Raw genomic sequence first — 25,427 nt, 5'->3', positions numbered from 1 at the left:
GGTCACCTTGGCTCTATTTCAGAAGGAAGAAAAACAAAGCACAGGCTGGGTGTGAGATGAATCTCCAATGGCCAACTGTGACAGCTTTGCCTAAGACACATCCAGGCCCAGACTTGTCTAGAACACAAAATAAATCTGTCTGGGCCTCTCAGAACTCTTAAATTGAGACTGAAAGTAATTTGACGTAACTGTCTTCATATCCTCTTAAGATGAATTTTTAAGATTGTGCTTGAGTATTTTCACATTAATGGAACTAGAATCAGAAGAGTAATGATGGGGAAGCCCCAGAAAAGGCAGGTGCAAATTCTGGGCATCAAGTAGGGGGCTCACAGGCTCAAAAATTATCACATGTCTGAGATGGAATCAAACACACAAAAATAGCAGCAAGTTAGTCACATCTTCAGAAAGAGGTACATACTAAATTGCAAGGGAATTTTTGGCACATCTAAATCTGAAAAGAAAAGTTACTATATATTTACAAGGCTAACTTACAAGTAGGAGGCAGAGGAAAATAACTCTGTTTGCTGTCAATTTTTATTCCAAATTGCATCAGTTCATGAAAAACAAATTGTTTACAAAAGACCTGGTCTACAACTCTAATAGAAAAATAACACAGAACAGAAATGTATAAATGTATATTTTTCATTAAACAATATTAAAATGGCTACAAGTAACAGTTAATATGCTGTATATACACAAATGTTTACAGATGAGATTATGCTCATGTTCTTGTTCATACCAATATTTTGGAAAATGTTAGGTGGTCTGTCTGACATTCTATCATCCACATTTCAATAAGCTACTGTATCATGGTAACTGATGTTTCTGATTTGGGCATATTGAAAGATTCCCCAAATGTCTTAGGTTATCAAAGAAAGATGAAATAGTATCTGACTTATTTTTTTATATAAACCACTTTTGTAGTTTTAATGTAAATTATTTTATGTCCCTTGAAGATTTAGGAAATCACACATGGTTAAAAACTAATTCTCTTAATCAGAACATGCAATTAACCAGGTAAATCCATTTTCTAAGCTTGGGCTCTAACAGACAATTTATGAAAAAGGAAACGTGGCCAGAGCAAAACATTTCCTCTCTTTATAAACCTTGAACTGAGGACGTCCCTCACCAATTATATACGGTCCCTTGGGCCTCAGAACTTTCCACAAGCGTTTAGGTCTCCGTGGCGATGCACCAGCCGCTGAAGGGGAACGCAGGTGATCGGGCTGCGCGGGCGCTGGGCGGTCCGGGGTTGAAGGTCTGGCTGCAGAGAGCCCCGCAGCATTTTCCTGAGGGTCTAGGACTGACTGCTCCGCCTTGCAGGAATCTGCAGAGCCACCTGAGCTGACCCGCCGCACTTGCCGCCTCTCCGGGAAAGCGGAGCTGCGCCTCACCAGGTGGCGGATCTGGAGGCGCGCGGGCTCCTGATGCTGCCCGCACCCGGGACTGGTGGCTCCCTCTGGGACCCCACTTACGTTGATGCTTATGCCTCACCCTTCTTGTGCCCTCAGAGGGTATGACTCAGGTAAAGGAGTCCATTTTGCCCAGCCCCCTGGTCTCATGCAGCCGTTCAGCATCCCGGTCCAAATTACACTCCAGGGCGGCCGGCGGCGCCAGGGGAGGTAAGTCACCGTCCGCTTCTTTTAGCCTGGGTGAGAGGGCATCTCTCTGAACAAGTGTCTAGAAAAAAAGTGGCCACAGTGAGTTTGGGGGTCGAGTTTGGACTTCATGCTCTGAGGGTGCCCACTTGCCATGCCTCCTGGGGGGACCCTAGAGGCTCCCCGAGCAGCGCCAGCACCGGGGCCTGCATCCTTTTTTGTTGGCTTTCTCCTCTAGGTTGCAAGTTCTTGGAGACCAGGCACCGTTGGAAAGTCACCTCTCGCCCCCAGCACTAGAACATGGCCCAGCATATATTTGATCAATAACTCTCCCTCCATTGAATGAAGTAATGAGGAAGTTACCACCAGCACTAAGTCCCACTGGTGAAGCATGGTTGGGCCTGAGTCACAGTGGGGGCTCAGATCCCCGCTCCACCACTTTAACCTACTCTGGGCAGGCCACTTAACCTCTCTCTGCCTGACCCGCTTGTCAGGGGAATGGGGGTAAACCATGCCTACACTCCAGGTACTATTCTCATCACTACTATTTCATTATACTCTCTCTACATTTTAGCCATTGTTACTAACCATCTACCTCTACTCCTTAAGGGGGAAAGTGACATAGGCTGTCTTGAGGACCTCTTTTCTCCCCAGGGGAATGCAAAGCAGAGGGGCAGAGAGCCTTAAGTGAAGTTGCACTCCTTCTGCATGCCCGTGGGTTTGGGGAAGTGGGGCAGTCAGAAGTGCGCACCAAATTGAGAGAAGAGCAATGCCTGAAGGTCACTGACTAGAGAGCAAAATTAGATCACCTTGCCAGCTTAGTCCAGGAAGGGGGACATTTCGCAGCCAAGTTCACACACTCTGTCTGGACACCCGGATGATTTGTTAATGGTTCACGTGGAGTTGGAAGCTGAGAAAGTGGAAACAGTAAGGTCACAGTGGTCACCACATCACCCACTTCCGTCATCCCTTAAGGGTGCTCACGGGTATTGAGAGAGAGAGAGATTAAAGAAGAGTGAGAGAGAGGAGTCTGGGTGGAGGTGGGGGGCTGGAGGAGGAAGGAACAGACAGACTAAAGAGGAAAGACACAGAGGCAAAAACACTGCTCTCCTAGAAACGCAGTAATGCTTTTGTGAAAAAACAAAGTGCGTCACTGCATGGCAGAAGATCAAATGACAAACATGCAAAGGAACAAGTTTTAATGCCTTGCTCATAACATAAATAACTAGATTTAAGAGCAGTCGTGTCCTCCCCAAAGCAATACAGTATCCTGTTTTCATTTCTGAAATGCACAATTGGATTACTGCTCTTTCCTCTCGCTCAACTTGATGAACCATGTTGACGTTACTTAGCTTCATTTGCTATTTCAAAAGAAGTTGTTAAATAATTTTGCAATTAAAGAATAGAAGGGTGAAAATAATTACCCAAATTTCTGCAACACAAATTACAAGAAAGTATTAATTTAACATCCCTATGCTTAGAAATCATGTACTCATGTGAAACAAACGTCAGATAAATTTTCAAGCTTTGATGCACAGCAGCATCTTTTTCAGGAACACTTGCACAAGTTGGAGGGAGAGGCTGCTGGCTTCTGAGTGGATCACACCCAGAAGAACATGTTCGACCTCTCTGAAACTGAGTTTGCCTCAGGCTAAGCCAGAAGGTGCCTGTAGCTGGTGGGAAACTCAGATCTGTCTGCAGGGTGAGAGAGAGAAGGGCGTAGGTACTGCCTTGACTATGAATAAAACATCTCCAGGTGACACAGTAGTTAGAAGTGGAGATGTACTGCTGGCAAAAAGGAATAAAAATACTGTTCACTCACTTTACTGGCTGGAGAGAAAAATTTAGACCATTCTTAAGTGCTTTAAGATCCTTGCATGAAAGGTGCTTATACATACCACACAGTTGATTACAGGGATATTTATGGTCTCAGAAAACTAGAAACAACTTAATATTCAATAATAAAGAAATGTTTAAGGAAATTATGAATATCTATTGTGGAATATTATGTAGTCAATAGAAAGAATTGTTACAAAGAGTCGTTAATTACATGGGAAAGTGTTTATTATGTTAAGTGAAGAAGAAACAGAAACAAAAACAAAACTATATCCAATGTGATCTCATTCTATTTAAAACAATACAGAGGAGAGAGAGAGCCCCCAAAGTGAAAAGTATCTCTAATTGGTAGAATTGTGGGTGATTTTTTTCCTCTTCTCAAGACTTTTCTGTATTTTCCAAGTTTAGTAAAATGAGCATATAAAAAGTATATTAGTTTTATGAATCCTTTGACATTTGTTGAGGCTTTCTTTATGGCTCAGTTTGTGGTTAGGGCTCATAAATGTTCCATATATGTTTGAGAAGAATATACATTCTGTAGGAGACGGTATTCTACATTATCATCTAGATTAAGATTGATAATTGCTTTGCTCAGATCTATTTCCTTACTGATTTGTCTGGGTGAGCTATCAAATACTAAGGGAATATGTAAAAATATCTCATAATTTCATACTGATTTTATTTATTTCTCTGTCTAATTCTGTCGGTGGGGCAATGCTTACTAGATACATATTAATTTGTATTATTAGTTCTTCCAGGTGATTCAAATCTTTAATCAATCTTATCTTCTTTACTTCTGATAAAGCTTTTTAACTGTAAGGTTCATTTGAGTTGCTTTTCACTGAACTTTGCCTGACAAATTTCAACCTTTCTGTATGTATTTTAGATGCATTTTTTTGTAAGAATATATATGTTTAAATCCAGTCTGGCAATCTTTATGTTTTAAACTAATCACTTAATCCATTTAGATTTATTATAATTACTGATGTACTTGGACTTTTCTATCATGTTTTTGTGCCTTCTATTTGTCCGTCTTTTCCATGAATTTTGTTCTTCCTTGCTTTCTTTTGTATTGATTTTTTCCTCCTTCCATTCTTTCTCCCTTTACTAGTTTGGAAGTGATAACACCTATTTGTACTCTTTTGGTGGATACTCCAGAAATTTTAGCAAGAGCCCTGAACTTTATCAAAGAGAAATCAATGTCTTTTTCTTCCCCTCATAAAACATCAGTCATTTAGAACATACTAACACTGTCATCTCCTTTAAGTTATATGCTCTTGTCATATATTTATCTTTACTTTTAAACCCTAAAGACATAATAATCATTTTTAAAATTTAAAAATCATTTAAATTTAATTATTATTGTATTTCATGAGGTCAGTATCTTTACTTACCTATTTACCCCTGTAATTGCTCTTCCCTTTTGGTTAAATCTCAGCTCTTCCCTCTGGATTATTTTCCCTCTGCCTGAAGTACATACTTGACCTTTCCTTTAGTGAGGGTCCATTGATGGGAAACTCAGTTTTGTGTGTGTCTCAAATGTCTTTATTTCATACTTAGTCTTGCGAGATTTTTGCTGGGTATTGAGTTCTGTAGTTATTTTCTCTCTACATATTGACAATATTCCTGTCTCCCAGCTTCCATCCTTGTTATAGAAAAGTAAGTGCTCAGCTTGTAATTCCTTTAAAGTTAATCTGTCTTTTCCTGACTGTTTTTAAGATTTTCTCTTGTCTTGGTGTCTGTGTAATATCTTTGTGCTGTGGCTAGGTGTGGGTTTCTTTTTATCTCACTGGGTTTCTAGAATCTGTGGACTAGGTCTTCATCAGTTGTGGAATTTTATAATCTTTTAAAAGATAATAGTTCCTCTTTCTTTCCTTTTGGTTTTATGACTTTCTTTAGGGTTGTGTTTAGGTTCCTTTCCCGCTACCTTTTCTGTATTTATGCTAAGTTTTTGCTTTGTGATTACCATGAGGTTCACCAGTATAACATCCTATGGATGGAATAGTCTACTTTAAGTTGGCAGCAACTTATTTCAACACATTTCAAAACTCTACATTTTTACTCCCTTCCCCCATGTTTTATGTTTTTTGATGTCACTTTTACATCTTTTTATTTTCTCTATCATTTAACTAGTTATTGTAGTTTTAGTTATTACTGCTTTTGTCTTCTAACTTTCCTACTAGCTTTATTAGTGATTAATCCACTGCCTTTCTATATATTTATCTTTTCCAGTGAGATTTTTACTTTCATATGTTTTCTTATTAATTAGTGCTATTTCTCCTCAGCTTAAAAAAGTTCCTTTAATATTTCTTGTAAGCCAGTTTGGGGGTGATGAATTCCTTGAACTTTTGCTTGTCTGGGAACTCATTACCTCTCCCTTGATTCTGCATGATAACCTTGCTAGGTAGAATATTCTTGATTGGATGTTTATTCCTTTCAGCACTTTGAGTATATCCTGCTACTCCCTTCTGGCCTGGGAAGCTTCTGCTGAGAAATCAGCTGAGCATCTTATGGGGTCTCCCTTGGATGTAACAACCTGTTTTTCTCCTGCTACTTTAAGATTCTCTCTTTAACTTTTGACATTTTAATTATAAGGTGTCTTGGTGTGAACCTCTTTGGGTTCATCTTGTCTGGAACTCTCTATTTTCTGGAACTGGATGTCTGTTTCCTTCCACAGATTAGGGAAGGTTTCATCCATTATTTCTTCCAATAAGTTTTCTGCCCCTTTCTTTCTTCTCCTTCTGGGACCCCTATAATGCAAATGTTATTTCACTTGATCTTGTTCTGTAAGTCCCTTATTTTCCTTTTTTTTAAATTCTCATTTTGCTGCTATTTGGATGAGTTCCATTGCTTTATCTTCCAGCTCACTGATCTTTCTGGTTTACCCAGTCTGCTGTTGTACACCTCTAATGTGTTTTTCAGCTCATGTATATTTTTCAATTCTGTGACTTCTGTTGGTACTTTCTTATATTTCCTGTCTCTTTGTTGAAGTTCTCACTGTGCTCATTTATTTTTCTCCTGAATTTGGTGAGCATCTTTTTGACCATTATAACTGAATTTTTTATCAAGTACTTATCTCCTTATCACGGGTCTTTTTATAAGTTTTTGTCTTGTTCTTTCATTTGGAACATATTTCTCTGTCTCCTCATTTTGCTTGACTGTCTGTATTTGTTTCTGTGTATTAGGCCAAACAACTCGCTGTCTCAGTCTTGAAGGAGTGGCCTGTGTAGGTGATAATCTCTCTTGTTCAACCTTGCCCTAGCTCTTGGTTGTCTCTTGAACCTTTGTAATTACCTAAATTACCTGATTCATTCTTGATATGACTCAGCTGTTAGTGGTGTGCCAAGACCTGTCAGTGATCCAAGGGGAGAAATCTCATTTGACATCTAGTTTCAGGCTGTTTGGAAGCCAGACCGTCAGGCAGCAGCTGTTAAAATATGCAAGTAAATATAGTCCTGTGGGGTCACAATGGGTGTAAATCCCCACTGGCCTCCAGACTTTTTGGTCTGGAGGTTTCTCTTAGGTGACAGTTGCAAATATTGGGCTCCACACAAAGGTACAAGCTCCTTTCTGGGAGGTCTTATAGAGCTGTAGTGATGCCAAGGGGGTGCACAAGGATGGTGTCTCCCTGGTTATATTCCCTAGGAGCACTTCTTTAGACTCTAGATGTGTGGGAAACCTGAAGCCTGTCTCTGAGGCTGAAGCTTCAAGCTAAGTAAATAGGCCTTTCCACAGAAAGACTAGATTTGTGTTTCAGTATTCTGTCTGAGCAGGGCTCTGAGATGAGGGAAGCGGGGTGGGGAGAGGGGTGCCAAGAACTATATTTCCAATTGTTACATTTCCATGGAACTCAGGAATGCCAATTCCCTTAGCCACCAGGGCTGGGTGAACAAGGGGTATCCCTGTGTGGATTGCAAGTGCCCACTGAGGTTTGCATATCATACATTTTATTTATCATACAAATAGTAGGATTCAACTTGTTCTTTCATACCCAGCTGTTGAAAAGGCAGCATATTTACCATAGAGCTTTCTGCCCACAGTCAAGCTCCTCAGATGCAGGGTGACAATGGCTTTGCAGCTGCCTTCACTCTCCCCTTACTGCCCATCTCCTCTCTGTCCACCCTCAGCTCTGCATGAATGGCCCTACATTCTTCTCTCCCTCTTGCTGCTGTGCTCCAGAAAAGGATATTAAATTAATATATGGAAAATGCTGGAAAGACCTAATAAGCCTCTTTACACATGGATTCCATGGATATTTTACAGTTAACCACCAGGATACCTTATGATACAAAGCAACTAAAGTTCAGTTTCAGAACACAAGAGAAAATACAGGGTGTTGAGTATTGGAACCTAAAAAATATTCAAACCTACTTTAGAGCTAAAATTCTTTTCTTAAGCTATCATATTTGTTGAGAAACAGTAAAATGTACTGGTTCCATTTTCATTAAAATGCTTTTTTCCTGCCCATTCTTTGAGGGTGGGATGATAGAGTTAAATAGATAAAATATCCTAGATATCTCCTAGATAAAATATCAAGGAGAGTAAAAATAAAAAGGGGACTACAAATTCCTAAACCAGGTCCTTGATTCCCAAAGAGTATTAACCAGGGAGCACTGCTATCTTCTGAGGTCAGTGCTTCCCAGTGAAGGCTTCTGGAACATCCTGGACTATCTGGAACATTCCCTTCACTCTCTTCATGTTGCCAGGGAGGAAAGGATGTAAGGAGAGTAAGGGTGAAGGATATGGGATAAAGTATAAAATATGCTTTTGGAAGAAAACAAGAAATTCCATTGATAGGATTTTTGTTTGGCTTCAAAATTTAATAAGATTTTTATGCAGCTTGATGAAGCTTGAGTTTCCACCATTATAGCTGCATTTGTTTGGCTTAAGAGTTTGTTAAGCCTCTTAAAATGGAAACACCTCTGGATTCAAATGACTATTGAACAGGGAACAGCAAGTCAGTGACACTGACCATGGGAAGTGGTGGGACTGAGGCAAATTGGAGAGCACACATCAATGCGCAGCAGTGGTCTCTACTCAGCTTGGCCATCTGTTCATAAGAAGGAATGTGCACTTGAGATTTTTTTCAAAAGTCAGAAATCATCATTTTTTATGAGAAATTTCTTTATTTTTAAGGTGTTAACAGCTAATTCCACATTTAAAGAAAACCAGAGAAGTCCAAACAAAACACTTCTGTGGGCTGTATGCTGTCTGTGGGTCACCAGTTAGTGGCCTTTGTGTTGGACTTCACTGTTCACTGGATACCCCTTCATGGAAGAATTTATCACATCCTTTTCTGGAGCACAGCAGCAGGAGGGAGAGAAGCATGTAGGGCCATTCATGCAGAGCTGAGGGTGGACAGAGAGGAGATGTGCAGTGAGGGGAGAGTGAAGGCAGCCGCGAAGCCATTGTCACTCTGCATCCGAGAGGCTTGGCTGTGGGCAGAAAGCCCTACAGTAGACATGCTGCTGTTCCAACAGCTGGGTATGAAAGAACAAGTTGAATCCTACAATTTCAGGATGTTGTTAATTCCAAATCTGAACTCTTTGAGTCATTCTTTCCATATGGAATTCATAAAAGAACGGAAAAGATATTTTCAGGACAAATGTGCAGGACCCCTGACAGATAAGTGTGTTCATAATCCTTATTTACATAAGACAAATGAAAAGAATTTATAGGTAATTCTTTTTTAGACATTAATTAAACAGATCTCTAAAGATTTCTACCAGGCAATATTCCTTAGTATTGCTTGTTACATTAAAAAAAATTTTATAACACATTTTAGGTTGTTTAGAAGGACTTTTCATGAAGCCTGAAGGTGGGGCTTTATTGTGTTGCATTGAATCTGCTCTCTCAGGTGGATCATCCCTCCACCCACCATGGGTAATGTTCCCATTTCTTTATGAGCTTATTGACATATTTTCTTCCCCCCAAGGACAGCCTTTGCTGCCCCAGAGAGGAAGAAAAATCCAGACTGCCATGTCAGAGACTCACCCAATGGGCCCAGGAAGCTGCCATCCAGTGCGGGAGAGGACCGCGCCATGCTGCTAGGGTTCACGATGATGGGCTTCTCGGTCCTGATGTTCTTCCTGCTTGGCATGACCATACTAAAGCCTTTCGTGCTCAGGTAAGAAACAGAGAAAGAAAGCTCAGAATTTCCAATTCAGCCCCAGGCACAATGGTAGAGAAGGGGCGGCTTTGGTTTCTCCAGCCTTGTTGACAAGGACAGATAAGATAGAAGCAGCTGCTCCTCTCAAAGCTGGGTGGCACTGGGTGTGGAGAGGGAAGCAGGAAGAAGGTATAAGGTGCTCCTTTACTGCTCCTCACCTCCCTCAGTCTCTAAGATGCTCCCAATAGCTAATCCACGTTAGATATTCATGCAGGTAATAAATCCTGCTTTTAACAAGGAGCTATCCCAGGGAAGGGTTAATTTAAACCTCTACGTGAGCACAATAAAAGTTTTTTGAGTTTTTCGAGTTTATCTGGCACAGAGTAGTTGCTCAATAAATATTAGTTTCCTTGCTTTTCTTTTAGTTTCCTTATTAAGTACATGTAATAATAGTTACTACTTATTCAAGTTATAGTATATGCTGGATATACATATTCTATTCTATTTAAATTATACAAAACCCATGATAGAAGCATAACGATTTTATTATTTTCATTTTCATTTTATAAATGAGATTGCTGAGACTCAGGAAAGTCAAATAACTTGCCCAAGGTTACCTAATCAGTAAAAACCTGCCTGTCATTCTGACATTAGCCTCATTGCCTCCTAATACTTCAGTGAAGTTTGCTGCTATGAGGGGGATTAGGGGAGGGAAGGGGCTGTTTCATTTTGGAGGCTGGCTCACACAACGTGGGGTACTTTGGGGGAGGGCAGTTCTGGGTAGGGAGAGGGCAAGGAACACGTTTTCTTTGGTTAGTCAAAGAGCAACAGAAGGCCTGGGGGAATTGGGACGAGGCCCAGGAGTTCAGTGATGAAAAAGCATCCTAGAAAAGGAAACGGGTAGCCTGCTTTTGCTATTTATCAGACTTATCTTCTGCCATTCCTAGGTTTGTGGGGCAATAACGTGGAGGTCACCAGCCCTATTAGAAGGATGCCTGTGGAATTTTCTCTGATATTAGCATCTAGGGGAATCTGTTCTGTTCCTGATCAAGCAGCTTACATTTTTCCAATGGGTATCAGGAATCATATATGCTTGTGTTTCCTTCATTGTTTTGGCTACTAAGAAACTGAGCCAGACTTATGACCTAGTCCTCATAACACTAAAGGATCCTTATAGACTGTAGGTTACACATCTGTACCCCACTCTTACATTCATTCCAGCATCCTACCTCCCTTTTCCTGTGACTCCAGTTTATATATGTATATAAATCCATTTGCATTCATTACACGTATCTATATAAGCTGAGTGTGTGTGTGTTGCACGCACGTCGATCCAGGTCAGATTATATTTATTTATTTTGGTATCATTAATATACAATCACATGAGCAACACTGTGGTTACTAGATTCCCCCCATTATCAAGTCCCCACCACATACACCATTACAGTCACTGTCCATCAGCAAAGTAAGATGCTGTAGAGTCACTACTTGTCTTCTCTGTGCTATACTGCCTTCCCCCTAGACCCCACCTACGTTATTTGTGCTAATCGTAATGCCCCTTATTCCTCTTCTCCCTCCCTTCACACCCACCCTCCCCAGTCCCTTTCCCTTTGATAACTGTTAGTCCATTCTTGGGTTCTGTGAGTCTGCTGCTGTTTTGTACCTTCAGTTTTTGCTTTGTTCTTATACTCCACATATGAGTGAAATCACTTGTCTTTCTCCGCCTGGCTTACTTCACTGAGCATAATACCCTCTAGCCCCATCCATGTTGTTGCAAATGGTAGGATTTGTTTTCTTCTTATGGCTGAATAATATTCCATTGTGTATAATTACCACATCTTTATCCGTTCATCTACTGATGGACACTTAGGTTGCTTTCATTTCTGGGCTACTGAAAATAGTGCTGTGATAAACATAGGGGTGTGTATGTCTTTTCAAAACTGGGATCCTGCATTCTTAGGGTAAATTCCTAGGAGTGGAATTCCTGGGTCAAATGGTATTTCTATTTTGAGTTTTTTGAAGAACCTCCATACTGCTTTCCACAATGGTTGAACTATTTTACTTTCCCACCAGCAGTGTAGGAGGGTTCTCCTGTCTCTGCATCCTCACCAGCATTTGTTGTTCTTTTTGATGCTGGCCATCCTAACTGGTGTGAGGTGATATCTCATGTGGTATTAATTTGCATGTCCCTGATAAATAGCAATATGGAGCATCTTTTCATGTGCCTGTTTGCCATCTGACTTTCTTCTTCGGAGAATTGTCTCTTCATATCCTCCACCCATTTTTTAATATGGTTATTTGCTTTTTGTGTGCTGAGGCATGTGAGTTCTTTATATATTTTGGATGTTAACCCCTTGTCAGATATGTCATTTATAAATATATTCTCCCATACTGTAGGATGCCCTTTTGTTCTGCTGATGGTGTCCTTCGCTGTACAGAAGCTTTTTAGCATGACATCTTGCCATTTGTTCATTTCTGATTTTGTTTCCCTTGCCTGAGGAGATACATTCAGGAAAAAGTTGCTCATGTTTACATTCAAGAGATTTTTGCCTATGTTTTCTCTTAAGAGTTTTATGGTTTCATGACTGACATTCAGGTCTTTGATCCATTTTGAGTTTACTTTTTTGTGGGGTTAGACAATAATCCAGTTTCATTCTCTTGCATGTAGCTGTCCAGTTTTGCCAACACCAGTTGTTGAAGAGGCTGTCATTTTCCCATTGTATATCCATGGCACCTTTATCATATATTAATTGACCATGTATGCTTGGTTTTATACCTGGGCTCTCTATTCTGTTTCATTGCCCTATGGGTCTGTTCTTGTGCCAGTACAAGATTGTCTTGATTACTGTGGCTTTGTAGTAGAGCTTGAAGTTGGGGAACATAATCCCCCCTGCTTTATTCTTCCTTCTCAGGATTGCTTTGGCTATTTGGGGTCTTTTGTGGTTCCATATGAATTTTAGAACTATTTGCTCTAGTTTGTTGAAGAATGCTGTTGGTATTTTGATAGGGATTGCATTGAATTTGTAGATTGCTTTAGGCAGGATGGCCACTTTGACAATATTAATCCTTCCTATCTATGAATATGGGATGTGTTTCCATTTATTGATATCTTCTTTAATATCTCTCATGAGCGTCTTGTAGTTTTCAGAGTATAGGTCTTTCACTTCCTTGGTTAGGTTTATTCCTAGGTATTTTATTCTTTTTGATGCAATTGTTTTCCTGATTTCTCTTTCTGCTAGTTTGTCTTTAGTGTATAGGAATGCAACATATTTCTGTGTATTAATTTTGTATCCTGCAACATTGCTGAATTCAGATAGTAGATCTAGTAGTTTTGGAGTGGATTCTTTAGGGTTTTTTATGTACAATATCATATCATCTGCAAACAGGGACAGTTTAACTTCCTTTTTACCAATCTGGATGCCTTTTATTTCTTTGTGTTTTCTGATTGCGATGGTGAGGACCTCCAGAACTATTTTGAATACAAGTGAAGAGAGTGAACATCCTTTTCTTGTTCCCAATCTTAAAGGAAAGGCTTTCAGCTTCTGGCTTTTAAGTATGATGTTGGCTGTGGGTTTGTCATATATGGCCTTTATTATGTTGGGGTACTTGCCCTCTATACCCTTTTTGTTGAGAGTTTTTATCATGAATGGATGTTGAATTCTGTTGAATGCTTTTTCAGCATCTATGGAGATGATCGTGTGGTTTTTGTCCTTCTTTTTGTTGATGTAGTGGATGATGTTGATGGATTTTTGAATGTTGTACCATCCTTCCATCCCTGGGATGAATCCCACTTGATCATGATGGATGATCTTTTTGATGTATTTTTGAATTCGGTTTGCTAATGTTTTGTTGAGTATTTGTGCATCCATGTTTATCAGGGATATTGGTCTGTAATTTTCTTTTTTTATGGTGTCTTTGTCTGGTTTTTGTATTAGAGTGATGCTAGCCTCATAGAATGAGTTTTGGAGTACTCCTCCCTCTTCTATTTTTTGGAAAACTTTAAGGATGATGGGTATTAGGTCTTACTGAAATGTTTGATAAAATTCAACAGTGAAACCTTCTGGTCCACGGGTGTGTTCTTAGGTAGTTTTTCAATCACCAATTCAGTTTCATTGCTGGTAATTGGTCTGTTCAGATTTTCTGTTTCTTTCTGGGTCAGCCTTGGAAGGTTGTATTTTTCTACAAAGTGTCCATTTCTTCTAGGTTATCCAGTTTGTTAGCATATAATTTTTCATAGTATTCTCTTATAATTCTTTGTATTTCTGTGGTGTCCATAGTGATTTTTCCTTTCTCATTTCTGATTCCATTTATGTTTGGAGACGCTCTTTTTTTCTTGATAAGTCTGGCTAGGGGTTTATCTGTTTTATTTTCCCAAAGAACCTGCTCCTGCTTTCATTGATTCTTTCTGTTGTTTTATTCTTCTCAATTTTATTTATTTCTGCTGTAATCTTTATTATGTCCCTGCTTCTACTGACTTTCAGCCTCATTTGTTCTTCTTTTTTTAGTTTCATTAATTGTGAGTTTAGCCATCTGGTCTAGCGGAGTTGTTCTTAGGTAGGTTTTGGATCACCAGTTCATTTTCATTGCTGGTAATTGGTCTGTTCACATTTTCTCTTTCTTCCTTGGTCAGCCTTGGAAGGTTGTATTTTTCTAGAAAGTCGTCCATTTCTTCTAGGTTATCCAGTTTGTTAGCATATACTTTTTCATAGTATTCTCTAATAATTATTTGTATTTCTGTGGTGTCCGTAGTGATTTTTCCTTTCTCATTTCTGATTCTGCTTATGTGTGTAGACTCTCTTTTTTTTTCTTGATAAGTCTGGCTAGGGGTTTATCTATTTCATTTATTTTCTCAAAGAACCAGCTCCTGCTTTCATTGATTCTTTTTATTGTTTTATTCTTCTCAATTTTATTTATTTATGCTCTAACCTTTATTATGTTCCTCCTTCTACTGACTTTGGGCCTCCTTTGTTCTTCTTTTTCTAGTTTCCTTATTTTGTGTTTTTCTAGTTTCATTAATTGTGAGTTTAGACTGCTCATATGGGATTGTTCTTTTTTCCTGAGGTAGGCCTGTACTGCAATATCCTTCCCTTAAGGCACAGCCTTCGCTGTGTCTCACAGATTTTGCGGTGTTGAATTATTGTTGTCATTTGTCTCCATATATTGCTTGATCTCTGTTTTTATTTGGTCATTGATCCATTGATTATTTAGGAGCATGTTGTTAAGCCTCCATGTGTTTGTGGGTTTTTTCATTTTCTTTGTATAATTTATTTCTAGTTTTATACCCATGTGATCTGAGAAGCTGGTTGGTACAATTTCAATTTTTTTAATTTACTGAGGCTCTTTTTGTGGCCTAGTATATGATCTATTCTTGAAAATGTTCCATGTGCATTTGAGAAGAATGTGTATTCTGTTACTTTTGGACGGAGTGTTCTGTAGATGTCCATTAAATCCATTTACCACATTGTTCTAATACATCGTTCAGTGTCTCTGTCTCCTTACTTATTTTCTGTCTGGTTGATATGTCTGTTGGAGTGAGTGGTGTGTTGAAATCTCCTAAAATGAATGCATTATATTCTTTTTCCCCCTTTAATTCTGTTAGTATTTGTTTCACATATGTAGGTGATCCTGTGTTTGGTGCAGTTATTTATAATGGTTGTATCCTCTTATTGGACTGATCCCTTTATCATTATGTAATGTTCTTCTTTCTCTCTTGTGACTTCCTTTGTTTTGAATTCTATTTTGTCTGATACAAGTCCTGCAACTCCTGCTTTTTTCTCCCTATTAGTTGCATGAAATATCTTTTTCCACCCCTTTACTTTAACTCTGTGTATGTCTTTGGGTTTAAAGTGAGTCTCTTGTAGGCAGCATAGAGATGGGTATTGTTTTTTGTTTTTTAATCCTTTCAGTGTCTCTATGTCTTTCAATTGGTGCATTCAGGCCATTTATGTTTAGGGTAATTATTGATAAGTATGTACTTATTGCCATTGCAGGCTTTAGATTTGTGGTTACCAAAGGTTCAAGGGTAATTCCCTTATTATCTAACAGTCTAATTTAACTCACTTAGTATGCTATTACAAAGACAACCTAAAGGTGTTTTTTTTTTTTTCCTTCCTCCTCCATTCTTTATATATTAGGTATCATGTTCTGTACTCTTTGTCTATCCCTTGATTGACTTTGGGGGTAGCTGGTTTGATTTTGCATCTGCTTAGTAATTAATTATTTTACTCTGCTGTGGCTTTATTTTCCCTGGTGGCAGTTATGTAGCCTTAGGAATACTTCCATCTATAGCAGTCCCTCCAAAATGCACTGGAGGTGGTTTGTGGGAAGTAAATTCTCTCAGCTTTTGCTTATCTGAAAATTGCTTAATCCCTCCTTCAAATTTAAATGATAATCTTGCTAGATAGAGTATTCTTGGTTCGAGGCCCATCTGTTTCATTGCATTAAATATATCATGCCACTCCCTTCTGGCCTGTAAGGTTTCTGTTGAGAAGTCTGATTATAACCTGATGGGTTTTCCTTTGTATGTGATCTTTTTTCTCTCTCTAGCTGCTTTTAAAGTCTGTCCTTGTCCTTGATCTTTGCCATTTTAATTATTGTATGTCTTGGTATTGTCTTCCTTGGGTCCCTTGTGTTGGGAGATCTGTGCACCTTCATGGCCTGAGAGAATATCTCCTTCCCCAGATTGGGGAAGTTTTCAGCAACTACCTCCTCAAAGATACTTTCTATCCCTTTCTCTTTCTCTTCTTCTTCTGGTACCCCTATATTTGTTCTGTTTTGATTTGTCACACAGTTCTCTCAATATTCTTTCATTCTTAGAGATCCTTCTATCTCCCTGTGCCTCAGCTTCTTAGTATTCCCTTTCTCTAATTTCTATTCCATTTACCATCTTTTCTGCTACATCTAATCTGCTTTTAAATCCCTTCATTGTATGTTTCATTTCAGATATGGAATTTCTTAATGATTGAATCTCCATCCTAAATTTGTCCCTGAGTTCTTGAATATTTTTCTGTACCTCCATGAGCTTATGATTTTTATTTTGAACTCTCTTTCAGGAAGACTGGTGAGTTCCACTTCATTTGGTCCTTTTTCTGGTGTGTGTGAGATTTTTGTTTGAACTAGGTTCCTTTCACATTTCGTATTTGTATGTGGTGCCCTCTAGTGCCCAGAAGCTCTAGTCTCTGGAGCTGCTCAGCCCCTGGAGTGATGTCGGGGGTTGCAGGGGAGGGGTCCTGGTGCCTGGGGGGAGGAAACAGCTGTTTTCTGCTTCCCACCTGGAGTGCCTGTCTCCACTGTTAGAACCAGTGCGCTGAGCACACAGGTGTAAGCCTCTGTGCTTTGCATCTGTAGCTGCCATAGATGGGGCCTCCCTCTGGCTGGCCTGATGCCAGGGCAGGGACTGCCAGTTTGTGAGCCACTGTGGGATGGGCAGGCGGAAAGCACAGTATGCTGCATATCACAGTGGGGGGCCTCGGAGCTGAGTAGCTAGCCAGGGGGATGGAGCGCCTGAAGCTCCAGAAAGTTCCCAACCTGCTGGGCAGAGTACACCCAGACAGCCTTGTATAGGTATCCCTTCTCCAGCACAGCAAGTTCCATGAAAAACCTGCCCCTTCAGCAGCCCTCTCACTGCTAGGAGGCCTCTCAGACCACCTGCCTTTCCTTTGTCCCAGAGCAGCTGGATGTGGATATCTGTCCTTCACAAATGGCTGGAATCTCAGTCTGCCAGAGTATTCGTCCTGTCTTAGCTTTCCAACCCCACTTATCTCCAGAGCACCATGCAATGTAGGTTTGTGCTCCCATAGAAGATCTCCAGGGCTGGGTGTTCAGCAGTCCTAAGTTTACGCACACAACTCTCCCCCTGCTCTGTTTGTCTTCCTTCTGCCAGTGACCTGGGATGGGGAAAAGGCTTAGGTCCCACCAGATCAAGTCGTTGGTATGTTACCCTGTTTCATGAGGTCTCCTCTGTTCTCTAGGTCTATGCAGTCTAGTTTAGCCTTCTTTTCTGCTGCTCTTTTAGGATTAGTTGTATTAACTATATTTTCATAATATAGGTGATTTTGGGAGGAGTTCTCTGTCTCACCTCTCACGCCATCTTGAATCAAGAGTATCCAGGTCAGATAATTTTTTAAAAATGTGATATATTTTGGAGATAGTTTGAGGATGCCTTCTGCAAACTGACACCAAACTATTGTTCATATTTAAAATTTACTTTTCTAAGCATTTCTGGAAATTGTTTGCTTAAAGTAATTAAGTGAATGCTTAACAGTGGTGAATTCTCATCTTGCTCTTGCTTTGTGATCTTTTGCCTTCTTGGAGAGTAGTTTTGCTCCGTGAGAGATGGTCAGGTTAGCTCATACCTATCCCTACTCCCTTAAATCCTCATCTCACAAGCAAATGATAGATTTTTGTCTCTTCATAGACAAATAGACACATAATGCTATTCAAAGAACGTGCACAGCTTTTCTGCCCTAATACATTATTGGTTCCACCTAAAAGGCTCTAGTTGACTGTCGTGCATAGGAAAGAATGCCCTGCTCTCCATATCGGAGCTTCTTGAATTCTTCCAGGAGAGTTTAAGTTCTAAAACAGACAACTTAAAATGTTCATTTTAAATGCCTCATTTAAGTAACTGTAGAAAGTAATTTTGTGAAGTTAAATCTATGAAAGAAACTTATTTTCCACTTTTGTATTTTCACTTGCCAAACATTTTGTTCTTCTTAGGTCCCATCCAGTGATTTTTATTTTTATGCCCTGGGTCTTGAAGTTATAGTAAGGGGCACTGTGTCTTAAGTTTGTTATATTAATAGAGAAAATTACTACTTATGACCAGTGATCTTAGAGTGCAGTATGAACTTAGCTAAACAATGCTTTTCAAATATTCTGACTTAAGAATTTCTAATCTATCTGCCTGTGTTTAAGCCATCAGCAAATAAATGCCAGGCCCTACATAGATGTGAGCAGGAGGGGACATACCTCACAGCATTTCCTCTCACCCTCATTTAGTTTTTCTTGGACTTGTTCTTTAATTATTTCATACATGTAAGTCCTTTCTCTTCTACACCACCACCAAATCTTCATGGGCAGTAATTTTGTCTACCATTTCTCACAGTACCTGGGACACTTGCATATGTAGTGCATGTACAGATTCTCAAGGAATGCTTTCCAATTTAAATTTAATTCAGCACAACACTTACTGAGGCTCTGCTATGTGAGAGGCATTGTGATTTAGGCTTTGAGGAAAATAAAGATGGATAGGATGTAGCTCCTGACTGCAAGGAACTTTCTGACAGCAAGAACATGGTAAGTTGGTAAGAGCTGGTATATTGAGAGATATGCCAACGTCATAATTGAGATGGAACTTGGCAATTTGCTGTTATTTATCTTCTGTCTTAATGTCTTCCATGCTCCCTAATCATTATGTCCTTCTGTAATGGTCCTATATTACCTTGAAACAGATGAATACTTCTGCTTACCACCTTTGAAATATAGAACTAAATTTTCTAGAAGATGAAGATGATTTATTGTTTCCAATTGAAGCACCCAGAGAGAAAAATTGAACTGCACCATCACCCACACGCATGTCCTGTATGACTGGATGAACTGTGCTTTCACCTGTGGTGTGGACTGCCGAGGTCAAGGCAGGTACCCATGTCTTCAGGTCTTTGTGAACTTCACCCATTCAGGTCAGAAATCTCTCCTACATTACAATGAAGAGGCTGTCCAGATAAACTCCAAGGTAAGGTAGAGTTCATGTGATCAGAGTTTTAATTACAGCAACCACTCGATACCAGACTGTCCCTGGCAGGGTGTGGTACCCAGAGCCATCTTTAGGGATAAATCAGTTTCCTTCCAGTGACTGTTTTGACGGTGGTCAAATCAGGATAAATGAAGCTGAAATCATTCTTGGAGGGAAATAGGGTATATAGAATGGAGAGGAATTCCAATTTCACAAATTGGTGTAATTTACAGACAATAAATAGAGTCAATAAACAAAGTCATTTGTGGGCAGTCTTACTTTTGGACATCCCACTCCCCATCATATACAAAATGTTGGAGAGTAATCACAAAGCACCTTAAATCAAATAAGTAAATTTTCTTATCAAAGAAATTTAAAGGACTATCATCTTGATTTTAATAAATTACTCAACTGGCTCATATGATTTAAAGTGTACGTGTTCCCAACTGTAAGAGTTGAGTTGTATTGGATTAGTTGACATGTTACACTTTGTTGTGTTTACTTGAGCACTGATCTAGCTGATGATTTTTCTATTTTGGATGTAATACTTTTTAAGGTCTCAAACATTTTTGTAGGTCCTTGGCCCAGTGCCTTAAATGCCTTGGGAATATGGTAATAAACCTCAAGCTTTTTTGAAAAAGTCACCTGCCGATAGAGCTCCCTTCTTTGCCACTGGTTCTACCTCCCAAGAACCAAAGCCCAAGTGGGGTCCCTTCTCTATATGCTATCCTTTAGGGGAGGTTTTACTACAGGAAATCAGACAAAGACCATAGAAGCATTAATAGGTGTTTAAAGCACATAGAGAGCTCAATAAATATTGGTTGAATGGATAACTGGATTCATTGAGTTACTGTCCAGGAAATCTGAGGACCTGCATGTGGGAAGAGTGTGGTCCTTGTGAAGTTGGTTCCTGCCTCTTCTGCATTTATTCTAAGAATTCCTTTCTACATCCCCGCTTAGTGCCTCAGTCTGCCCTCCGGCCAGCCCTTTCCCATGAGCTATAGTAATAGGTTTCATCATGTTCTGAGATTGAAATTTCCCACTAATAAATTAGCTTTAGTTTGAAGCTATTTCAAAATTAAAACTATTGTTGAAGTGATTGGTTTTAGGAAGTGTCCTCATTGCTCTTCCTCCTCCATATTCCTAGTGCTTCTACACACCCAAGTGCCACTGAGATTGGAATGATTTACTCAGCAGTGCTCTGGACATAAAGGAGTTCTTCGATCGCAAGAACGGTACCCCCTTTTCATGCTTCTACAGTTCAGACAGCCAATCTGAAGATGTCATTTTCATAAAAAAGCATGACCAAATGGCTATCTTCCACTGTTTATGTTGGCCTTCACTGACTTTGCTAGGTGGTGTCCTGATTGGTGAGATTAACACAGTACTTGTCCCTACTGTGTGAAAAGTACAGCACTGCGGTCAGAGATGAGGTAGGTGCCAAAGCACCTTCTATGGAACAGCATCGGTCCAAACTGTGGAGTGTGGCGAAGAGCAGAGGAAGGAGCAGGGAGGTCTTAAGATGGTGGCCAAATTAAAGTCCTGGCCTTCAGATCCCAGTCACTTCTACACTTGAGGATCTGACTGTCTGCTTGCAAACTAACCATGTAGAGGCGATTAAGGTTAAGTATATTTCATGTGGGGAGCAAAATGTTTAAAAGCCTCATTATGTATTCTAGAAATACATACAAATTCACCATCTTTTCTACTCCAGATCTCTTCCCAAATGAGCCAAGGAAGCACTTTTTGTTCCCACACGGCAAAATGAACTCAAGGTAGTTGTACTTTATCTAATTTCAGCTCTAGCTAAAAACTTGTCAATGTAGAAATAAATGATGAAGGTATTTAGCTTACTAAGCACTGAACAACCAGCCTAATTCTATGCATTGTATTTTATATCAAGACATTTCTCAAATTTCTTAGTGAAGAACAGTTCATTTGCTATAGGAAGATAATAATCTGGTAATTTCAGAATATGTGGACTTACCATTTTCCTTCACCATTCATGATAAAGAAGGAAAGCAGTGGCCTAGAAAATTCACTGTTTAGAGCTATTTGTACTTAACCTTGCCATATACCATGCCCTTTTTCTTTCAGCAACATTTTTCTAGTTTATTTTGCTTTCTGTAAGTTCATTTCATTCCTTGTACACATTCTGGTGGGAGTGCGAGGCCATTAAAAATGTGTTGTGAAGTAGGGAGAGGCTGTACGGGATGGAATTTAACTTTCATCTCAGAGAATCTGCATTGTAGAAAGTCCCACATGGACAGTCAACAAGTATCCATGCTTTAACTAGTGAATCAACCATAGTTATCCAATAATGAATGTCACAAGACTCTCCCAACAAGTGCTTTCCAAATTAAGCTGAATATAAGTTGAAAAGTTTGTTCTTAAAATCAATTGTGTCTCAAACTGTCTTTAAAATTTTTCTAAAAACTCATACATCATGGACAATAGAAAGAACAAGACTTTCAAAGCAACTTTTATATATAGATGTAATCAAAACAGAAACTTTGTAAGTCAACTTAATGCCTTTTAGCAATTAATTTCAAGTCACAAGTTATTAAATAAACTGAATAATTAGAGCAACATTAATAACTAATAGACAATTTTGTTTTCTCTTCTTTCTAGTGGAATAGTGAGAAGAACATGTATCTCAGAGTAGGATTTACTTGAATTTGTAAGCCATGATTCCAACTTTTCAGATATGTATCCTTGGGCAATTCAGCTGAACTGCTCAAACTTCTCTCTTATCTATAAAATGGGGATATTTTAAGGAATAAACAAGGTAGAGTATGTGAAACACCTAGCTTAGTTTCTGGCACCTAGTATAGGGGCTCAAAAATGTTACATAAAATCTTCTGGTATGTTTCAATATGCAGTTAGCTTTATCCCTCTTCTGGGTGACTACCCAAAGGCAATGAAATCAGTATCCCCAGGAGACACCTGCACGCCCTTGTTCACTACAGCATTATTCACAATGGCACAGATGTGGCAACAGCCTGTGTCTATCAACAGATGAACATAGAAACTGTGATATATTTATGTATATACACATGTATACATATGTGTGTGTGTGTAGACATCCATAAAATGGACTATTATTCAGCCTTTAAAAAGAAGATCCTGCCATTTGCAACAGCATGGACGAAACTGGAGAACATTATGTTAAGTATAGTAAGGCAGACACAGAAAGGAAAAAAATTGCATTTCACTTATATATGGACTCTAAAAAGCTGAACACAGAGGCAGAGAGTAGATGCTGATTACCAGGGATAGGGATGTGGGGGAAATGGAGAGATGTTTGTTAAAGGGTACAAATATTGTTATAAGATAAATAAGTCTAGAGATCTAAAACAGCATGATGACTATAGTAATAAAACTGCATTGAATACTGGAAATTTCCTAAGAGTAGATTTCAGGTGCTCCCATCATATACACAAAAGGTAACTACGTGAGATGATACATTACTTAGCGTGACTGTAGTAATTTCACTATGTATATCAAATCATCATATTGTACACTTTAAGTATATACAATTCCTATGAAAAATTTAAAACAAAAACTCAGCCTGGGTAACTTTCATTGGACAGCTGGTATAGGGACTAGGGTGGGGAGCTGCAGGAGAGGATCCCTCCCCACCTTCTCTTGGTACATATAAGCAGTTAAGGTCAAGAACATGCTGTTTAAAAGACTGTGATAAATTATTTTGTATACCAAAAACCACCCTGCAATAAAATAGATGCATGCACATATTTTAAATCATTCTGCAAATTGAGATTCTGTAGATTACTTAGGGCACATCTCTGTTCCATTTCTTAGTTTGACACCCATCTAACAACATGCAATTCTTGAGATATTCCTCTTAACAAATTCAAAACCACTAATTTTAAACTTAAAGTGTGTGAAAGTGAGAAAACAGTGTTTCAATTACTACAGTTTCCTATTCATATAGTGGCTACTTGGTTCATCTCAGGAAAGGGAGACATTATGCTTGGAGAACAGTCAATTTAGAACAGTGTTAATTCAAAGTCACTCAAACCATTTGGAAAATAAAATTTAAGCAATTATTTGCTGTTAATTGCTTAGAAGGACTCAGTATCAATGCCCATGTGCATTACTGGTCCAAGAAAAGCTCAGACTTCTGCAAGGTTTATGATAATTGAAAGCAAAACCAGTCTGCTTCTAGTCTGACTTTGCTTTTAGGTTCTGGTCTTCAAAATTGACTTAAATGGCAAAATATAATTATCACACTTTTTGTTTAAAGATTATAATACATTAAGGATTGTTTAAACACAATTTTTTTCTTTTAAATAAACAGCGTAATCTTACAGACTGTAAAGTTAAAGCAAAGCAGACACTGACAAGTTTCTGGTGAGCACAAACAGAAAGTGCAGTCACAGGCCAAACTCCTTGCTAGGAACAGCAAGACTTGGGAAGAGGCATTAAATGTAGTGACACTGTATTATTCTATATTCTCAGTACGAAACACATGCATCTTTCTGTGTCAAATATTTTCTGGGCCATCAATGAGAACATTTAAAAACACTTTTCCCCTAACTTATGCAGTATACCATGGGATTTCATTGAATGACAAAATACAGAAAAATATATTTGCTACAATAAATGGGACTGAAAAGGGTGGTAAGAGCTCCTTTTTGAGGTTTCCAAAGTCAAGCTGATGGGTCAGTAGTTTTTTTTTGGTAGTGCCACATTCCACAAGATTTTGAAGTGTTATGTTGCATTCCAAAAGGATATGTTCTTTTAGATTTTATTTAACCCAGTTAAGTCTGAGGACTGAATCACAGGGAAACCACTAGCTGCATTTGAAACTTAGATTCCAAAGTCAAAACACTTCTGGAAACTAGATGAAGGCCAAGCTCTCCAACTACCCTTAGGAACATAAATCTGTTAAGGGGCTTTTTCTTAAGAAATCAACAGATAACCACATTTGGAAATTCATACTAGAATTAAGGAGTTAAGTCTTATTAAAGATATTTTGAGAAAATGTAAAACAATGAAGGTTTTCTGCCTCTTTGTTTACATAGGATGATTAACAAAAATAAGAATCACCTATAAATATACATGGCTTTTAGCATAATGACAAAAATTACGGTTGTGACATATTAAATAAGGTCTCAGACAGATTCATATACTTAACTGGCTTACATAATGCATTAAAAAACTCTTTCCATACTTACCAACATGAGGAATGAAGTCTATCGTTGGTAGCGAAATTAGTTAAACTACACTAAATATACAACAGACTGATTTTACCCACCCCCTCACCCCAACTGTTACGTGCAGTTGTGTAAAAATTAAGTCACAAAATTTCCTTATGGCTTGTAACTCATTTTATGCCAACTACCATGGCTGTAATAGTAACACATCTAAAACTAAGCCTAAGGAATGGTGCTACACTGAAAAGTGCAAAACCTTAATCATGATACAAGCTTAAAAACTAACATAACATCCCAACCTGGGAAACTCCTAATAAATTCTAAACTCTTCTTAACTTTAGAAACTGATGTTTACACCTTTTATAAAATATGGCCTCTTGACTAGGGCTAGCAGTGTGTATACAAACAGAAATGTGTGCAAATATATACACACACCAATTTCACAAAGGTTCTTGAAATTGTGTTTTCTTTTCTTTATTATTAGTGAACCTCCAGGCACTATATAGCTTTTTCCAAAAGGCTGAGGAAATGATTAAATTTTAACCAAAAATGTTTCTTAGCATCCCCAATGCCATTAAAAACAAGGCATGCCAACTCTGACTTTATTAATCTAAAATACAGTGTTCTGCAAATTTCTGCAGTATCAGAGCCTTAAGTATTGAATTGCGACTTACCTATTTTTTTTTCTTATTAGCCTTCTGAGGTAGAGTTACCAATCCAATTTTATCAGGACCATAGTTATCTTGAGCTAAACCCCATCATCTTTTCAGAAAGTGAGAACAACTCTTAAAAGCAAAAAGGCTCCCCAGGCCATGGCACATAAAATACATTTACAATTTTTAATAATTAAAAAAATATTTTGTGTATATATTTTAAAAAACAGCCCAGCTGTATTATTCTGTCACCAAGAGTAGGATGCTGTCAATGCTAAATTTTATAGTTCAGACTTCACAATCTCATCCTTATTGAAG

General features: G+C 38.8%; 1 protein-coding gene across 1 annotated transcript; it reads left to right on the top strand.

Moving 5' to 3' along the window:
* Nucleotides 1-582: 582 nt before the first annotated feature.
* On the top strand, nucleotides 583-21,602 carry KCNMB3 (potassium calcium-activated channel subfamily M regulatory beta subunit 3). The gene is given in 5 exon segments (XM_036926710.2): nucleotides 583-1,622; nucleotides 9,370-9,561; nucleotides 19,078-19,276; nucleotides 20,424-20,647; nucleotides 20,649-21,602. Coding segments are annotated over 5 exon segments (924 nt in total). The 5' UTR covers nucleotides 583-1,479; the 3' UTR covers nucleotides 20,815-21,602.
* Nucleotides 21,603-25,427: the final 3,825 nt, after the last annotated feature.

Source organism: Manis pentadactyla, chromosome 1 (assembly GCF_030020395.1).
Source record: "Manis pentadactyla isolate mManPen7 chromosome 1, mManPen7.hap1, whole genome shotgun sequence".
NCBI lineage: Eukaryota > Metazoa > Chordata > Mammalia > Pholidota > Manidae > Manis > Manis pentadactyla.
This window is presented reverse-complemented; position numbering and strand designations above follow the sequence as displayed.